Here is a 16,971-nt window from a genome sequence, read left to right as displayed (position 1 = left end):
ATGTTAGTAGCAAAGAAGAGTCTGAAACTCATGGTGTAATACATTTCTAGTAATAAGACAAGGCTTTAAAATAGTTTTAAGAAAATATTTTACCCTCTGATTATTTGGAGATTCAATATATATATATTGTTTATGGAAGAAAACGTGAAATACATAGAGCAGTTACATACATAGAGCAGGTAGCTTGTTTTTTCTAAATTATGCATGCTACACTGTGCTTCATAGTCCTCAGAAAATATCTGGCAGATTACCCACACATGCAGCCTTCCTTTATTACTCAAAAATTCAACAGCAGAACTCTAAATAAAAGTACAGCATTACTAAAACTTCATTCAAGACATACTAGGAAATAGTTGCTGGTATATTATTCTATTTGCTACTCCCTGTGGATTGTGCATATCGCTCTTAAAATAAGGCTGAAAAATATTTCTTAAAACTAAACCAGATAACTGAGTTACTCTCTCTTATAGTCCATATGTGGTAGCTCGAAAAATTCACAATAAATCTTCTAGCCATTAGTGCCAACTATCAGAGATGAAAGCAATTATTTGCATACTACTAATTGAAAATTAACTGAAGTTCAGTCCTCTTGAAGTTTATGGGAAAAAAGTTTAACATAATATAAAACTATTAGACATGTTTTCAAAATCATGTTTTTGTTGTAGAACCAGCTTTTCTTTAAGACAAATATCTCCTGTTATTATTTATTGCCCAAACTTCTGCAACATTGAGAAAGTGACTCTGAAAGTAAAATTGACTAGTCTAATTGTTTTTAACCGTTTTAGACTCAGGGCACCCTTTGGAAAGTGCCAGCTCTTAGTTTTCACCCATTTTTGACTATGGAAAAAATAACAGAGAAACTCTTCTGTTGCAGAGAACTCAAAGACCATGACAGGGCAGGGTGTTTTTGACACAGTGGATTCCTATTTGAAATCTCTCGGTTTCTCTCATGAATTATGTTAGCACATCTAACGGTGCTAACACTGTGTGACACCCCATAGCATCCTTGACATGATCTCAGAGCAGCCCATGATGTTGCAACCGCCTGGTTGAGAATCACCACACTAGTCTTTTTCTCATTGTCCCAAAGGAGCAGGGACACCCCACTCCTGACTGGGGATTTTAAGGCACTTTGGGGACACAAACAAATGTAAGAACAAGTGAAAGACAGTGGAAATTACATTGGTTCTTCAGATTTCAGTTTCAGTGCCAGAACAAGTGTAAATAAAACTAGGACTGTGTGACCATCTTAGGTGCCAGGGTACTACTGCTCATACCAGAAATGACAGGTTATTCATAAAATTAACAGATAGTAGTTTAACACTTCTCTCCTTTTAAAATAATCAGATTACTTGCACTTCACACAGTCATGAAGTATCAATATTATTCTGGTAACTCGGATCTACAAGGGAAGCAGAATAAAAAAATTCTCCAGATATTTTAGTATAAAAATGGACTACAGAACAGGCAGCTGGATCTCCGCATTGTTTGTACATGTTGTTATGCTGTATCTTGTAAAAATAAGCAGCTTGCTACTGGTGGCAGTTTCATTCCCAGGTTCAGAAGTGACAATATTTTTGGAAATCATGTTCCATGCGAGTGTACTTACACGATCAACTACTCAAAAATGTCACCCAGAAGAAGAATGATGAAAATGCATGTAAGTTATACCCTTCCCAGGAGCTTTTATTCTTTCAAGAAAATGATATTTAAACAAAAAAAAGCCCACTCCCAGCACTTATTCTATAGAAAGGACTGAATAATATTCAAGTAATGTTAGGAAACTCATTTTTAAAAATAAATACTATCAAAATAGGAAGATCAAACCAAATCCCCATTACTATTTAGCTTATTGCAGTAGCAGTCTTGGTCTTCTCTGCCGTCCTGGCCCAATGCTATTCACACTAACCAGCAGAGTTTGATCCTGTACCCATTAAGTCAGCAGCAAGCACAGGACCCTACTCATCAGAATCCAGCAACTGTTTCTTTTCCTTGCTGGCTCTAATCTGAATCCTGCTGGTGCTTGTGGAATCAAGGCTGAGCTTATACACTACATATAAGTATACCTGCAGTAACTGGGATGCATTCTGCTGCCAGCAACAGAACAGAGGGTGATCATCGGGTTCCAAGAAGAATGAGAAGCATATCTGCTATGCTCAAAAATATTTATGTGATTTCTATTTTTTCAAAGCCTAAAAAAAAAGTTTCTGTCCCTTTCTAACAACGTCTGATCCTGTTCCCTGCAGTTCCATGAAACAAAAACTGACCAGCCTGTGTAGCCTGATCTTGCCATAGCTTTGGGGCAGCTGTAGACATCTGCAGAATCAATAGAAGTTCACACATTGTTTTGTTCCATTACAGTGGGGTCCTTCTGGTTTGTTTTTCAGTTCACAAACACAATGGAAGTCTCTAAACACTTCAAATTATTTTCAGAATGCAGATGATTTGCCTCAGCCTTGGGGATCTAGACTGCTTGACAGTGTCTTTGACACTACAACATAGCCACTCACCTCTCAAATCTCTGGTGAGAAGCAATGGGTTATTTTCCCTTAAAACTTGCTGCAAGGCTGGTCAAAACTGAGAGCAACTCCAACTTCAGGTTCCTTTCCCCTCTACTGACAAAAGAATAGGCACTTCCTTGCCAAAAAGCCCAGCAATAGAACGCCAACTCCAGTGGTCACTGCTATTTTAAGAGAGCTGCTGCTGTTTTGATGAGAAGTGGCTTAGCCTCCTCCAAGATATCCAGTTTGGGGTCCAGCGAGCGACCAAGCCCTTCCAAAACCATGATGGCAAAGACAACCGAAGCAAAGTTGCTTTCAAGCTTCACCTAAAATCATAAATGCAAAGATTATAATGCATTGGGCACTTTGTGCTTTCCAAACCCCTTATAAGTGGGACACCTCTTGTAGTCAGGCTTTTGGGATGACATATGCATGCTGCAATACTGCAACATGAGAGCTCACTCATTCATCTTTCACTTCAAGGCATCATAGCTGAAATTCAGCAGGAGGTCTGAGAAGAAGCAGGCACTTTCAAAGGACTGTGCAAGGCCAGCCTAGTTGTTAGTGCTTTTCTTTATTTAGGAGAGCAGCGTGTTTCCTCCCTTTGGTCACGGGCCCTAGAAATGCCAGCCTCTGCCTGCAGTTGCAAGGCTGCAGAAGCATCCCTGGCCCATGAACGCATATTTGCAAAGGAAAGGGAATTTGCTCCCCCTCCTCTCCCCTCCCCTACTACAGATGGAGTCCTAGGGAGCACAGCTTCACAGTTCACAGGAGAAGCAGAACCTACTTCACATACAGGCTGCCTACATCTTACCCCCTAGCCATATAACAAAACCACCATTCACAGGGTTTTGTGCATAGACTGAGTAGGGAGCCAGGAGGGTTTTAATAATGTTTAATGTTACTGAAGGTTAATGGCATTTAACATACAACGGATGGAAACAGGGACTTTATGAGATACTCTACAGTCTTTTGATCTTCTCCTTCCAAAACCCATGAGGCAGATCCTTTGATGGTGAAAACTGTGGTGGCTCTACTGACTTCAGCACCATTATGACAATTTACACCAGTCAAGGGGTCTGTCCCATGAAGTTACTTCCTATAACAAAGGGAGATTTTATTCTTCTCTAAAGGCAGCGTGAGCATCTCATCACCTGCTACCCCAGCAAGTGGAGCCCAGCACTCCTTTGGTCACCCTACAGCAGAAGAGCAATAAGCACATGGAAGAAAGCAAGTAATTCCAAGTGCATGAGAATATTTTAATCTCAAGCTTCTGAAAAAGCTATAGACAGGAAGGGAAAATATAAATGAGATTCTGATCCTCTCCCTGTATGATCTGGTATCAATCTTGATACCAGATATTGGTAGGCCCTGATGATACACAGCCCACTGAAAGGATGGGGGCAACTCCCAACAGTTTCAGTGGGCTTGGTTCCAGTCCAGAGAAGCAATCTGCCTGTACTGCTTGGAAATACAGCACATGCAGCCCCACCCATCCTGACCCCACATATTTTAGATACTCCCTGCCTTGCCTCAGACCTTTATCATCCCAATCACTCTCCCTCCCCAGATGTGCTTCTTTCAAACATCAAAGCATGCAGTGAAGGCAACAAAGACAGCCTCACCTTGTGGATCATCAGTAACTTAAAGACGCTGGAAAGCAGATTTGCCACTTGAAGCTGGAATATGAAGTTAAAAAAATAAAAGTTACCTTGGCTGGTAGGATATCATAAAAACCAGCATCAGCCAGAATGGCAGTGATTCACCACAGGCTATAAGCTAGAAGGAATCTGCCTGATCAATTCAGTGTCTACAAACTTAAATGTTAGATTTCATTACTTGGTGCTTATTGCACAATATTCCTGTGTTTAACTGACAGTCACTGTCATAAAAGCTGGTATCATTCCCTGGTGGTAAGCAATACAGAGAGTGACAGATGAAACTCCACCTGTGCCTATGGAGTCTTCACTCCTCAACCCAGGAAGATGCTGGGAAAGCTGAGGAGAGTATATGCGGTCCCTTTGGTCACCAGAAACACATCTGTGTTCAACAGCATTACTGTGGACTTCAAAGGGAATCAACAGGATGCAGGCTAGGATATGAACCTCAAGGCTCCAGCAAGAGTAAAGGACCCCCGAGAGCCAACCCTATCCCAATTAGAAGGAAAGAAGAGGATCAGGGACCTTAATTACATTTTTCTCCTGCTGTGAAACCAGAGTTGAGGGATTTGGTAGCACCGGCAAGGGAGGTGACTGATGAACTAACTGATGGTTAAATGGCTGGCCTTTCAAGCTGGGCTAGTCTAAAGGGGCAGATGCAGTCAAAAACAGGTTGTCATGTGCTGGATACCATCATTAGTTTGCTCACCTTTCCCAGGGCTACGGTGTTCATCCTGGCCTTGGTCACCAGCTCTGCCATTTCAGCTTTGAATCTCTCTATGTCCTTACACTGGTTAGCCCGAGCATGGTGAAGGATCAGCTCTCCCACTCTCTCCCCCTGTGAATCAAGTTAAAGGAAATGTGTGGAACAGAACCAGGCCTTGGTAATACCACCAAGCTTGCATGTAGCTATACAGTGTTCTTACTGTAGGGTTTCCAGACAGCTGCAGCCATTCAGTCGCTTCCTGAAACGGTATACATGCCTTTTAGAGCTGGGTGAGACGGAGAGCTGGAAAGTTAAGTTACCCTGTTTCCAGAGTTCTGAGGCAAAGAGACCTAAGATGTAACAAAAGATGAATGAAGACAGAGCCGAAATGGCTGCAGCATAACCCCTGGTGTCTGAGACCAGCCAAGGATACTGTTCCTTCTAAAGACCTGTTCCTCCTGGCACCATCTTGTAATGCAAAGTAAAGCAGGAATCTCTTTGCAGTTTGTCTGGGCATACTCTGTCTTTTCTATCACAGTTAGGAGACCAAGACATTGGTGCTGGTGAGAAGAGAGCTGTTGGCTGCCATTTCACAGGCTAGAATGAATAAAATTATTTTCTAAACTGTGGAGGAATAGTAAGATAATCCCCTCTCTCCTCCCCCCACCCTGCCCACCCAGCAGATTTCTACCTCTGCCTGGACAGAAAAGGAGGTTTTCTTGTGAAGGTTTTCCAGGTTTTGTTGATCTGAGGGGCTTTATGGTCAGTCTAGCAGAGCTGCATGGAACTAATTTAAAGGGCCAGCAGGGCCATGACACTTAATCCAAGGTTTGATGAGGAGACAAAGTGTAAAAGCTGGTCATCTGTAGGTCATTAGTTCAAAAGCAGTTTGTGTTCCTAGTAACTGAAAACAGTTCCATTGTAAGGCTGCTCAGCATTTGAAGTAAGTTTTTTTTTTTTTTGTTGATCTCAGTATAGATGTTGACTAGAGTATTTGCTGCAGTTGGCAATGACTGCAAGCAATGGAGTTTAACTACTTGCCTATGGGTGGGCTGTCCTGCTCAGAGCTGAGACACAGCAGCAGGACATGGTGAGTGCTGCACCTGTTTTTTCAGCAAACCAGAGAGGTCAGTAGTACAAAGGAGACTGGAAGTAGCTGGAGGTGACCACTGTGGAATTCCCCCTGCACCAAAGAACTCTTATCTGGCGGAAATCTGGCAGAGACAGATCAGCTGCTTTCCTTGCTGGTTGCTCTCCACAGTTCCCAGTGGGAGAAGAGGGAGGGTCAGTGTGCTGCGGGTGCTTCTAGTTCAGGGTGTGGAAGGATGGATGTTGTGAGACATATGAATGTGTTGAATTTGCTAATGTCAGTGCCTTGATACTTTTTACCGCATGTTTACAATACATTCTGTGCCTGCCAGTCTGGCAATACTTTTTCCCGCACCTGTGGCCGGAGTCACCCATTTGTGACTGCCTTGGATAAACGCAACAAGCCTGGTATAGGAAAGCTCCACTGCAGCTGATCAGCTGTTCCAGCAACATGCTGCAGGCTTTACACCAAGCACAAAAGCTACTCCCAAGCAGGCCACACTTGGGCCCATGCTTGGTAACTTTAACCCAAGGAATAGCAGCCATCCCCTGGCCTCTAAATCCAGCCTTTCATTCTTCTGTGCTAGTTAAACTTGCTCACAACAGACCAGGGTAACCTACTTCCTTCTCGCCAGCATTTTTGTTTTTGTGCTTGATACAATTTACAAGAGACAGCAAATGTGTGAGAGGTAGTCACCTCCCCCCTCCCCTCCTCCTAGGAAACCATAATGGGACTTGCACAGGCAACTGAAGAAAAGCAGACTAGAGTCAGCTCCAGGATCATGAGAACCTCCAGTGCTGCTTCCTGCCCCACCAAGATGAGCTTCAAGAGTCTAAAGTCCCTCCCCTGGCAAAGCAGGCCTCACCTGTCCCTGTGCCACAGCAGTGAAGACTGCCCTGAAGTTCTGCAGATCAGCTTCCTGCAGCTCTGCCACGACCCCTGCATCCAGCAGCACCAGACGAAGCTGACACAGGGAAGGTTGTACTTCTACGATAAGCGTGTCGCACATGTCCACGATAGTGGTTTGATCCCTGCGAGTAGCACCAAAATGCTTTGCACCCTGGACCAGTATGTTCCCAGGATGCAAGTCAGCATGGACAAAATTATCAACAAACACCTGGAGGAGGGAGAAGAGGTATGACATGAAAAGAATGGCAAGGTAATTCAAATAAAACTTTCTATAGTGGGGGGCCAGGGTTCAAAACCAAGCTAGGTGGTATGCGGCATTAGTTAGGTGGTTTCCAGTCTTGTCCCCTTGGTACACTGACTCGCATCACAAAACCACTACAGACTGGTACTTTGAGTCTCTCCAGCTCCTGAGAGACAAGTGCTCAGGTTGGAGCACTGTTGGTGAAGCATTAGGTGCAAGAGCAAAGCTGCAAGCACTATATATGTACTATAGGTCAAGGATGGCTATGGGTCAGAGAGCTTGTTTTCAGTGGTACGAAAACAAGCCCTAACTGGATAGAAATCAGGCTTCTCCTTGCAAATTCCCACTAGTTAGGACAGCAAAGGCTAGGCTGAGCTAATAACTACGATACAGTTCAGCATAAAACCAAGGAAAGTAAGTTGAATTACAAGCAAGAGCTGGCTAGATTAATTTTCTCTGCTCCAGATTTAGTCTTCTACCTGCCTTAAAATGGCAGCAGGTGTTTTTGATAAATGAAACGAAGCTTAGCAGGTTCCCCTGTGGCTTTGAATCTTCCCATAACTTCTGCAGAAACAGTAGGTGCAGATTTTGCTTTACAGCTATAAGGTGAAGGGTAAACATTAATTAATGTGATTCTGTGGTTTCCCAAAGCAACATACCTGCTGAGTTACAGCTGGTGCCCCTGCCACATGCTGAAGGGACTCCCCTTCATTATGGAAGAGGATCTGTCAGAGTGCCTGTGGTACAAGCATCCAGTCTATGTTCTGCCTGGATCTTGCATTTAACATGTATATATTCATTTGGTTTCATTTAGTGCAGAGTGGCACAGCACCCTGACATCCTGGATATCATGGTACCAGCAGGTCCCTAACATCCATTGTTCTCATTGGCTCTTAGAAATCCAGTGATGTCATGGAAGAAAGCAGGTGGGTTCCTCTTTAGCCATATCCACCCAAAGCCAATTACATGATTTTAACAACCCAGATTCTTACCATCTTTAGGAGCATATCCATACCCATCTTCGCAATTCTCTGCCTCAGCTCAGGGTCAACTTCTGTGTGCAGATACTGGGAGATGGGTTCACTCTCCTTAAAGAAAGCAAGAAGCAAACAGATCCCATGTGCCCCTACCCCATCCAAACAATCCAGCGTCACATACTCTCACCCTTGGGAAGACAAAATGCTGCAGAGGGGGCTCAGTCAATGCAGACTGTATTTACTGTTGCTGGTGAACTCGGGAATGTTTGGGATTGGAAGGCATTTGGGAAAGGAACCTCTATAGGCTGCGTACAACAAAGGAAAGGTTGGATAGGAACCCAAAGAGTGATAGGACCTAGCAATGACCAAAGCAGACCAGACAGCCAGAGGATGAAGATCAGAAAAGGATTAAGAGAATAACTTGCATAGTACAGGGGCCTCTCTGAGCTGAACGGAGCTGAAAGGAGGTGCTAGGCTGATCTTTTGGAGGCAAAGCTGACTTAAGAGATGGCTTAAAGAGAGGCTGCAGAAGGAAGAGGTCTGCGAAACAGATGTGGAAGACTTGCAGGCAAGAGATACTTAGGGCACGACTGACATGCTGACTAAAGCTAATGGTGACTGAAAGTGGTCTGAACAAACCTAGCTATACTTGTTTCTATGGACTGGGCCAAGTTATAGGTCTCAACCATCTGCCTGTTCAACAGCAGAAGAGAAAGAAGACTTCAGTCTGGAAGTAGGAAAAACCTAGGGCTGCTGGATGGCAGTGCTGGTTTTATTCTGGTACCCAAGGCCCAGTGCCCTTTTCTCTTCTGAGCTAGGACTGTCTGCCCCCTGCTCCTGGGAACCTTGACAATAGGAAAGAAAAATAAAGCAAGTAAGGGCTCAGTTGTATGCAAGCAAATAACAGAGGTACTCTCTTACTTTCCTTCTCTAGAAAAGGATGGGAGGGGCACAGGAGAGCTGCTCCCCTGAAAAGCCCAATGACACCTCTAGACGGGAGTTTTGTGTTGAGATGGGAATACGTGACAGAGGTGGGAATGCCAGTACCAGTACCCCCCCTTCACCCAGATGCTGTACTCTTACCTCAAATGTTTCCATCAGGATGTTTCTGGTCACAAAGGGATGAAGGGGAGTTGGGAACTTCACAAAATCCATGCCCAGGAAATTTTGTTGGAAGCGCTCCAAGTTTCTGGCTTCGTAGCGTAGGTCCGTCTGCAAAGTGAGAGGCCATGTAGTCTATGTGCTTAGTATTAAAGAGATGGGAATTCACTAAGGTTCCTGCATGAAATATAATCTCACTGACTTACAACTGACTCCTACAAAGCCCAGTCAACCAGAAAACTAGCTGAAAACAAGGATCTCAATGAAAAGAAATGAACAGATGGTACATCTCTTAGGTGCGTTTTCTTTCCCTGTCCAGGGGGGTTTCTTCCCTGTACTTTATAAAGGAAGTGAGGACTGGCCTGTCTGATACTGTTCCAGTCCTGACTATACTTTCAGTTCTCAGGGTCCCTCAGAGTAGATGTCATTATAAACTCAGGGCTGAACACATCCCTGGCATATCTATTTAGTTTCTGGAAAGTGTTAGGATCAACTTCCTGGTACAAGTTCTGGAGCAGCCATAGGGGCCATGGTCTTCTTGACCTGCTGTTCACAAACACGGAAGAATTGGTGGGGAATGTAGCAGTAGATGGCAACTTGGGCAGCAGTGACCACGAGATGACTGAGCTCAGGATCCTGAGGAAAGGAAGTGCAGCGGAGTAAGGACTTTGGACTTCAGAAAAGCAGACAGACTCACTCAGGGATTCATGGGCAGGATCCCCTGGAAAGCCAGTATGAGGGGGAGAGGAGTCCAAGACAGCTGGGTATACTTTAAAGAAGCCTTACTGAGAGTGCAGGATTAAACCATTCCAATGTGCAGGAAGAGCAGCAAGTATGGGAGAAGACCAGCTTGGCTGAACAGGGAACTTTTCAGTAGGCTAAATCACAAAAAGGAAATTTACAAGGAGTGGAAACTTGGACGAACAACTAGGGAGGAGTACGAATATTGCTCAGGCATGCAGGGATGAAGTCAGGAAGGCCAAAGCACTATTAGAGTTGCAGCTAACAAGGGACATGAAAGATAACAAGAAGGGTTTCTACAAGTATGTCAGCAACAAGGGGAAGACTGGGGAAAGTGTGGATCCCTTACTTAAATGGGAGAGGCAGCCTAGTGACAGAAGATGCAGAACAGGCTGATGTAGTCAATGCCTTTTTCACCTCAGTCTTCACAGGCAGACTATTTAGAAAAGCTGGACATATACAAGTCCATGGGGCTGGATGGAATCCACCCAAGGGTATGAAGGAGTTGACTGATGAGATTGCAGAGCCACTGACCATCACCTTTGAAAACTCGTGGCAATTGGGAGAGGTCCCAGATGACTGGGAAAGGGCAAATATAGTGCCTATCTTTAAGAAAGGGAAAAAGGAGGATCCAGGGAATTATAGACTGGTCAGCCTCATCTAAGTCGCTGAAAAGATCAAGGGGCAGATCCTCAAGGAATCCATTTCTAAGCACTTGAAGGAGAAGAAGGTGATTAAGAACAGTCAGGATGCATTCATGAAGGCCAAGTCATGCCTGACCAACCTGATTGCCTTCTATGATGAGATAACTGGCTCTGTGGATGTGGTGTACCTTGACTTAAACAAGGCTTCTGATGCAGTCTTCCACAACATTCTCGCAAGGAAGTATGGGCTGGATGAATGGACTGTAAGGTGGATAGAAAACTGGCTGGATCATCAGGCTCAGAGGGTCAATGGCTTGATATCTAGTTGGCAGGCAGTACCAAGTGGAGTGCCCCAGGGGTTGGTTCTGGGGCTGTTTGTGTTCAGGATCTTCATCAATGACCTGGAAGATGGCATAGAGTGCACCCTCAGCAAGTTTGCAGATGACACCAAGCTGGGGGGAGTAGTAGATATGCTGGAGGGTAGGGTTAGGATTCAGAGAGACCTAGACAAGTTGGAGGATTGGACCAAAAGAAGCCTCATGAGGTTCAGTAAGGACAAGCATAAAGTCCTGCACTGAGGACGGAAGTATCCCATATACCAGGCTGACTGGCTAAGCAGCATCTCTGCCAAAAAGGACCAGGGGGTTACAATGGACAATAAACTAAATACATGCCAGCAGTGTGCCCTTGCAGCCCAGTATGCTGTTAGGCTTCTTGGCAACATTTGTAGCTGGGTTGCCAGCAGATCAAGGGAAGTGATTCCTCCTCTCTATTCAGCACTGGTGAGGCCACATCTGGAGTGTCCAGTTTTGGGCTCCTCACTTCAAAAAGGATATGGACAAATTGGAGACAGTCCAGTGGAGGGCAACAAAAATGGTTAGAGGACTGGGGGACATGACTTCTTAAGAGAGGCTGAGAGAATTGAGCTTTAGTCTAGAGAAGAGGAGACAGAGTGGATTTAATAGCAGCCTTCAACTACCTGAAGTGGAGTTCCAAAGAGGATGGAGCCTCAGTGGAGGTCCAAACCGTACAAAGATTATTGTTCTGTGGTGACAGATGACAGAACAAAGCCCTGGTTGGGATGATCTAGTGGGGATGGTATTGCTTTGAGCAGGGGGTTGGATTCAAGTACCTCCTGAGGTCCCTTCCAACCCTAATTTTGTATGATTCTATGATCTAGTTTTGTCAGTGGAGTTAGCCACCAGAATGCAGTAATGCTGAACACTCTCCAATGGCAGGTAGCAGTTAATTAATAGGTAGATATATGACAAAGGAGGGAGCACCTCTGTTTCAGTGTATGAAGAGGATGGAATTATGCCTACCTGGTAAATCATAAGCTTCTCAAACTCCTCCACTATTTCAGTCAAGCTGAGCCACTTGACTCCAGGGAGAAGCTCAATGATCTGGCTGCCCATCTTCATCAGGAACAGATCCATCTGGACCTGATGGACTAGTCCAGGATGCAGGACCTGAATGAAAACATTTCAACTAAATGATTTCCCAGAATACTGTGAAAAAAATGGTACATTTTAGTGAGCTAAAACAGAGCAGTCGCAACCCAGGCAGAAATGCCCTTTACAGCGGCGTATGGAAAAAGAAAGGCGATGGATTAGACAAGCCCCTAAATTGGGATGAAGTCCTTCAATCTGTTGCAGAATTATCCCTGAAAGAACTGAGAGTAAAATGAAGGAGTGTAAGTTGCACCACTTTAGGTGCTGTCCATCCACATTCATCCCAGGGTAGTCATGCTATTTTAACCCCCAACCTCACCTAACAGTAAAGCAAAATAAGACAAAATTAACTGTACATTTTAGTGGGGTAGGGGTTTGTCCAGGGCCTAACAGAGTTGTTAGATCTAGCAAACAATCTACCTTTCCCATCAATCCATGCTTTAAGATATGAATAACTGCTGAAGTAAATCATTCCAAGCAATTTGGCGCCACAGCCTCATGAAGTTTAATTCTTGCCTGCTTTAATCCTGGTAACTGAGGTGAGCTAAAACAGATTTTTTTTTCTCATATATAATTTCACGGTGTAAGAGGCACAGTACGGCTGGCTAATCTGGTGGGCCATTCTTGACCATGGATGAGGTCTAGCTCAGTGCCTTGTGTTTACAAAAATGAGGTCACATTACTCAGATTTGTTATGTGAATGCCACACCAAATGGTGTTACTGGTGATCTGCATACCAGGGAGCACCAGAAGTTCAACAGCGAGGATTTTTGCAGGTCAGGATCATTTGCTGAGTTTAGTGGTAAATGGTACCGCAAGGTGGGACTGAAGACTGCTAGAAATGCTGTTTGAGAGGAGAGGCTAAGCAGCACCTACACTACAAACCATCTGACAGTCCAAGATTCATCTCTCATCCCAGGCATCCACCAGTAACACACATCACTTACTTTTATGGCTACAGGAATAAAGTGACCTAACTCCTTGGAACTATCAACAGGGGGTAAGGTGTTGGTAGTCAGCTGCGATCCAGTGACTGACTTCTTAGAGGTAGCAGTCCTACTAGTATCTCCATGAGAACTGTCCTTCTGAAGCAGCTGCTCTGCATTGCTTTCTCCAAACATCTCTCCATGCTTCTTCCAGCACCACCTGAAGATGCCTTGAAATCCAGATACCTCCCAGGCTTCCAGAGCTGAATCTGATTCAGTGCTCCTGACTAGTTCTTCAAACTGTGGGTCATCAATAGCAGTGGCATCAGCATATGCTTTATATACCTGGGCAACACAGCCAGAGCCAATAGGTTCCTTACTTTTAAACTTGAGGACTTTCTTCCAGTTTTCCCCAAATGCTCTCTGAAGTGCCTGCTTGGTGTGACCCCAGGGATGAGGGCTCACCTTTACATGAAGCTTGGAAAACTTTGTGCAGAATTCTTCAGAGAAGAGATCCCTCCTGGTGCTGGCCCACTGACCAAGTTTGATAAAGGTGGGGCCTGAGGACTCTGTGGCTTTGAGCAGAAGTTGAAGCCAGAGAGATGTGAAACCTGAACACAGGTAGGTCCAGGGATAAAGCAGAATCAGGGGGCCAAACTTCAACAAGAGAACACAAGCCCGGAGCCCCAGGCGAAGGGAAAAACCAAGATGCCAGACGAATCCGACAGGCTTGGGGAGTACGGCCCCTTTTATTTCGGTACATTTATTTGGAGCTTCCTGGCACCTCACACCAAGTGACAGCTCAGTGATTCCCCAGCATGCCAGAGTGGTCTTGGCTAAGAGCTGAGTTTTAAACCAGCTAAATTTTTCATCAGATGGGAATGTGCCAGGTTTACCCCATCTCAGACAAGCCAAGCTTTTCCTAACAGTAAGGGGCCTTAAGCTGGCAAGGTAAATCCTGGCAGTACAGCACCAAGCAGTCATGATCCTGGAGGGAGGGCGAACACCTAAGACAGGTGCTGACAAGCAGTACAACCCAGGTGAAGTGGAACAACTCAGGGGAGGGTTGTTGAAAGGCAATGTTTACATGGATCATGGTCACAGGGCAGCAAGAAACAGCCCATTGCTAGGTCTGTACCTTTCAGCACTGCTCTCCCATTCATATGGGTGACTTGGAGCAACAATTATAAAGTCCAGTTTAAGGTTAACCAGTCCAATATTCTTGAGGAAAAGGAATGCATCTCTGCAATGTCATGGTCAAGTTTGTGCAGATGGCAGTGTTACATGGTCCATAGTCTGAGCAGGGATGCCACCCTCGCGTTCTGCAGAACTCCTCATTCACCATCTGTGCATCAAGTGAAGCTGCTCCTTTGGGACCACACGTCTGGGCCGCCCCTGCTTCTCAGCCAGGCCTGCTCACACGACACCCCTCGCTCCCCCAAGCGGACCCTGCGCCAGGAGCCCTACCAGGCAGCGCGGGCGGGCAGGAAAGGCTCGGCAGGAGAGAGCAGTGGGGCTAGACTTGATGATCCCACGAGGTCCCTTCCAGTCCTAAACTTTGGGCGTCCGGCCAGACCCTGCTAGAGGCAGCGGGCTGCCCCTCCGCTCCGTGCGCCGCTCGCTTGTCGCCCCGGAGCCCTGCGGGACTCGACTTCATTCACTGCCGGGGGCAAGCGCCGCCCGCCACAGGCCCACCCTGCGGGCGATGGGACGCTCCGCGCCCCGCACCACATGCGGCCTTCGGAGTCCCAGCGACTTCCGCAATCGGGCGGGAGCGGCCCCGCCTCTTAAAGGGACCGCGGCGCCGGGAGAGGCAGCGACACGGACTACGCGGGGTGGGGGGCTGCTTTACTGAAGCTGCCACGGGGTCTCCACTGCGGGGTTTTAGACTCAAGCCCCCCTTGGAAAATGCAGCTCGACGGGGGTTGTTTTTTGGTTTTTTCACTAGGGAAAAATCCTAGCGCGATGCTCCTGCTGAGGCAGGGCAGGACGGGGGGGGCCCTCTGGGGCTCCTCCCGGGGAGGCTGGTGCCCCGCCGGACCCTTGCCTGACTCTGCTCCCTGCTGCAGCCCAAGGCTGCCCGGCCCTTGCTCCTCGGCAGGCGCCCGCCGCTAGGTGGCGGCTGTGCCCGGTGCTGCCCGCTGTACAGCGGTGACCGTAGTTGTACCATCAGTTCAACCCCTGTGCAACGCACGATCAAGAATAGCACACGCGCTCAAAACGCCTTTCAAAAACAAAAGTGTCCAATAACAGTGAAAGTGCTCAAAATGTACAGCGTGGGGTCCCCACAAAACGAAGGCCCACTTTTGAGGCAGCTCATTGATGCAGCACGTGCAAAACCTGAGCCTGGCTCAGAGCATCTTCACTGACTCTTCCTGGGTTTGCTGCCTCCCTCCCTTTACAATGGCTTGCCTTAAAACAAAGAAATGATTCAGCTTTGTTGACACCTTTTCACTCACTCACTGGTGAGTTACAGTGAGCAATAACAAATAAATAAGAAAAAGACTTATTTGCATACTTATTTGTACAGGCATACCTCGTTTTACTGCGCTTCACTTTATTGCGCTTCGCAGATATTGCGCTTTTTACAAATTGAAGGTTTGTGGCAACCCTGCATCAAGCAAGTCTATCGGTGCCATTTTTCCAACATCATTTCCTCACTTCGTGTCTCTGTGTCACATTTTGGTAATTCTCGCAATATTTCAAACTTCAGCAACCACCACCCTGATCAGTCAGCAGCCACCAACATCAAGGCAAGACCCTCCACCAGCAAAAAGATTACGACTCGCTGAAGGCTCAGATGATGGTTAGCGTTTTTTAGCAATAAAGTATTTTTTAACTAAGGTATGTACGTTGTTTTTTTAGACATAATGCTATTGCACACTTAATAGACTACAGTATAGTGTAAACATAACTTTTATATGCACTGGGAAACCAAAAAATTCGTGTGACTCGCTTTACTGCAATATTCACTTTATTGTGGTGGTCTGGAAGTGAACCCACAATATCTCCGAGGTATGCCTGTATATTATTTCAGGGTACAATAGTTTTTTTTAGCAAATCTGATCATTTTGAGCTTCCAATACAATAATTTCGTATTTAAGACCTGACAATGCTGGCTGAGCTTTGCCAGCAATTGGCAGCGCCTGCCCGTGTGTCTGCAGCCACCCCGGGCTTCCCCGGGCCCCAGCTGTGCTTCAGGCGTCAGTAGCAGCCGATGGACCATGTGTATGGCTGCGTTGGCGCCGCAGTCCTCTCCTGCCCTGCCTGGCCGTGACAGCTCGTGCTTATCCACCTGGCTCCTCTCAACTCTCCTTTGCACAGGCGCTTACAGCCCAGTTTAGAGTTGGTCCAGAGAGGGCAGTGGGGAGGATGAGCACTATGGAGAGGCTCCCGCACAAGGAGAGACTGGAGAGGCCAGGCCTGTCGGGTCTAGCCTCTAAGACAGGGAACAGGAGAAGGGTTTCCAAGGGAGAGAAAGTCCGTAGGGATTGATTATTTAAAGTGCTGGACTGCCAGGTGTTGCAGACACTGACAGGTGAGCCAGATTCATGAAAGGGATTGGAAACATTTCTGGAGGAAAGCTACTGAGCACGAGAGTCAGCAATACAGCTGGCTGAGCTTTGCCAGCACTTGCCTCACAACTTCCTAGACCAGTGCTTCTCAAGGATTTCCTCAGCATGACACCATTGATGGCCCTGTTTCTTCAGTATGGCCCCTCTTCCTCAGCATAGCCCCTCATTCCTAATTTCCCACTCCCGTGGCTTCATCTGCTGATGTTGCAACCCCATTTGGAGTCATGACCCACAGTTTGGGAACTGCTGTCCTAGACCTTAAATGCTGGAGGCTCCAAGTGGGAGAGGAACAGTAGGGAGGGAAAAAAACCTTGGCCATACGAGTTCACTCTCCCTTTTAGCATCCACTCTCTGCCCCTGTGCGACATACAAAACTGGGCAAGAAGGACCTATGAATCTGACCATTAAATGACAATTCTTATATTTGTAATAGTTCTACTAATCAAGCTAG

General features: G+C 46.2%; 1 protein-coding gene across 1 annotated transcript; it reads right to left on the bottom strand.

Annotated features, from left to right (window-relative positions):
- Positions 1-71: 71 nt before the first annotated feature.
- ADCK2 (aarF domain containing kinase 2) lies at positions 72-14,722 on the bottom strand. Its single transcript, XM_090043298.1, has 8 exons — positions 12,967-14,722; positions 11,891-12,037; positions 9,166-9,294; positions 8,098-8,193; positions 6,821-7,072; positions 4,869-4,997; positions 4,127-4,180; positions 72-2,827 (listed from the first exon to the last, which is right to left on the bottom strand). The coding sequence occupies exons 1-8, from the start codon at positions 13,927-13,929 to the stop codon at positions 2,684-2,686; spliced, it is 1,914 nt and encodes a 637-aa protein (XP_089899424.1). The 5' UTR covers positions 13,930-14,722; the 3' UTR covers positions 72-2,683.
- Positions 14,723-16,971: the final 2,249 nt, after the last annotated feature.

The sequence above is a fragment of the Crocodylus siamensis genome, chromosome 4, assembly GCF_052110815.1.
Source record: "Crocodylus siamensis isolate JL-2025a chromosome 4, ASM5211081v1, whole genome shotgun sequence".
Classification (NCBI taxonomy): Eukaryota; Metazoa; Chordata; order Crocodylia; family Crocodylidae; genus Crocodylus; species Crocodylus siamensis.
The sequence above is the reverse complement of the archived record's forward strand: the minus strand, read 5'-3'. Positions and strand labels throughout refer to the sequence as shown.

Bases quoted from the DNA above. Each gene is read 5' to 3' on its own strand.
- ADCK2 (XM_090043298.1), bottom strand. From the start codon at position 13,929: ATGACTGCTTGGTGCTGTACTGCCAGGATTTACCTTGCCAGCTTAAGG. The intron at 9,295-11,890 runs GTAGGCATAATT...CTCACTTTGCAG, and splicing joins AGAAGCTTATGATTTACCAG to ACGGACCTACGCTACGAAGC. The intron at 8,194-9,165 runs GTAAGAGTACAG...GCTTTCTTTAAG, and splicing joins TCCTGATGGAAACATTTGAG to GAGAGTGAACCCATCTCCCA.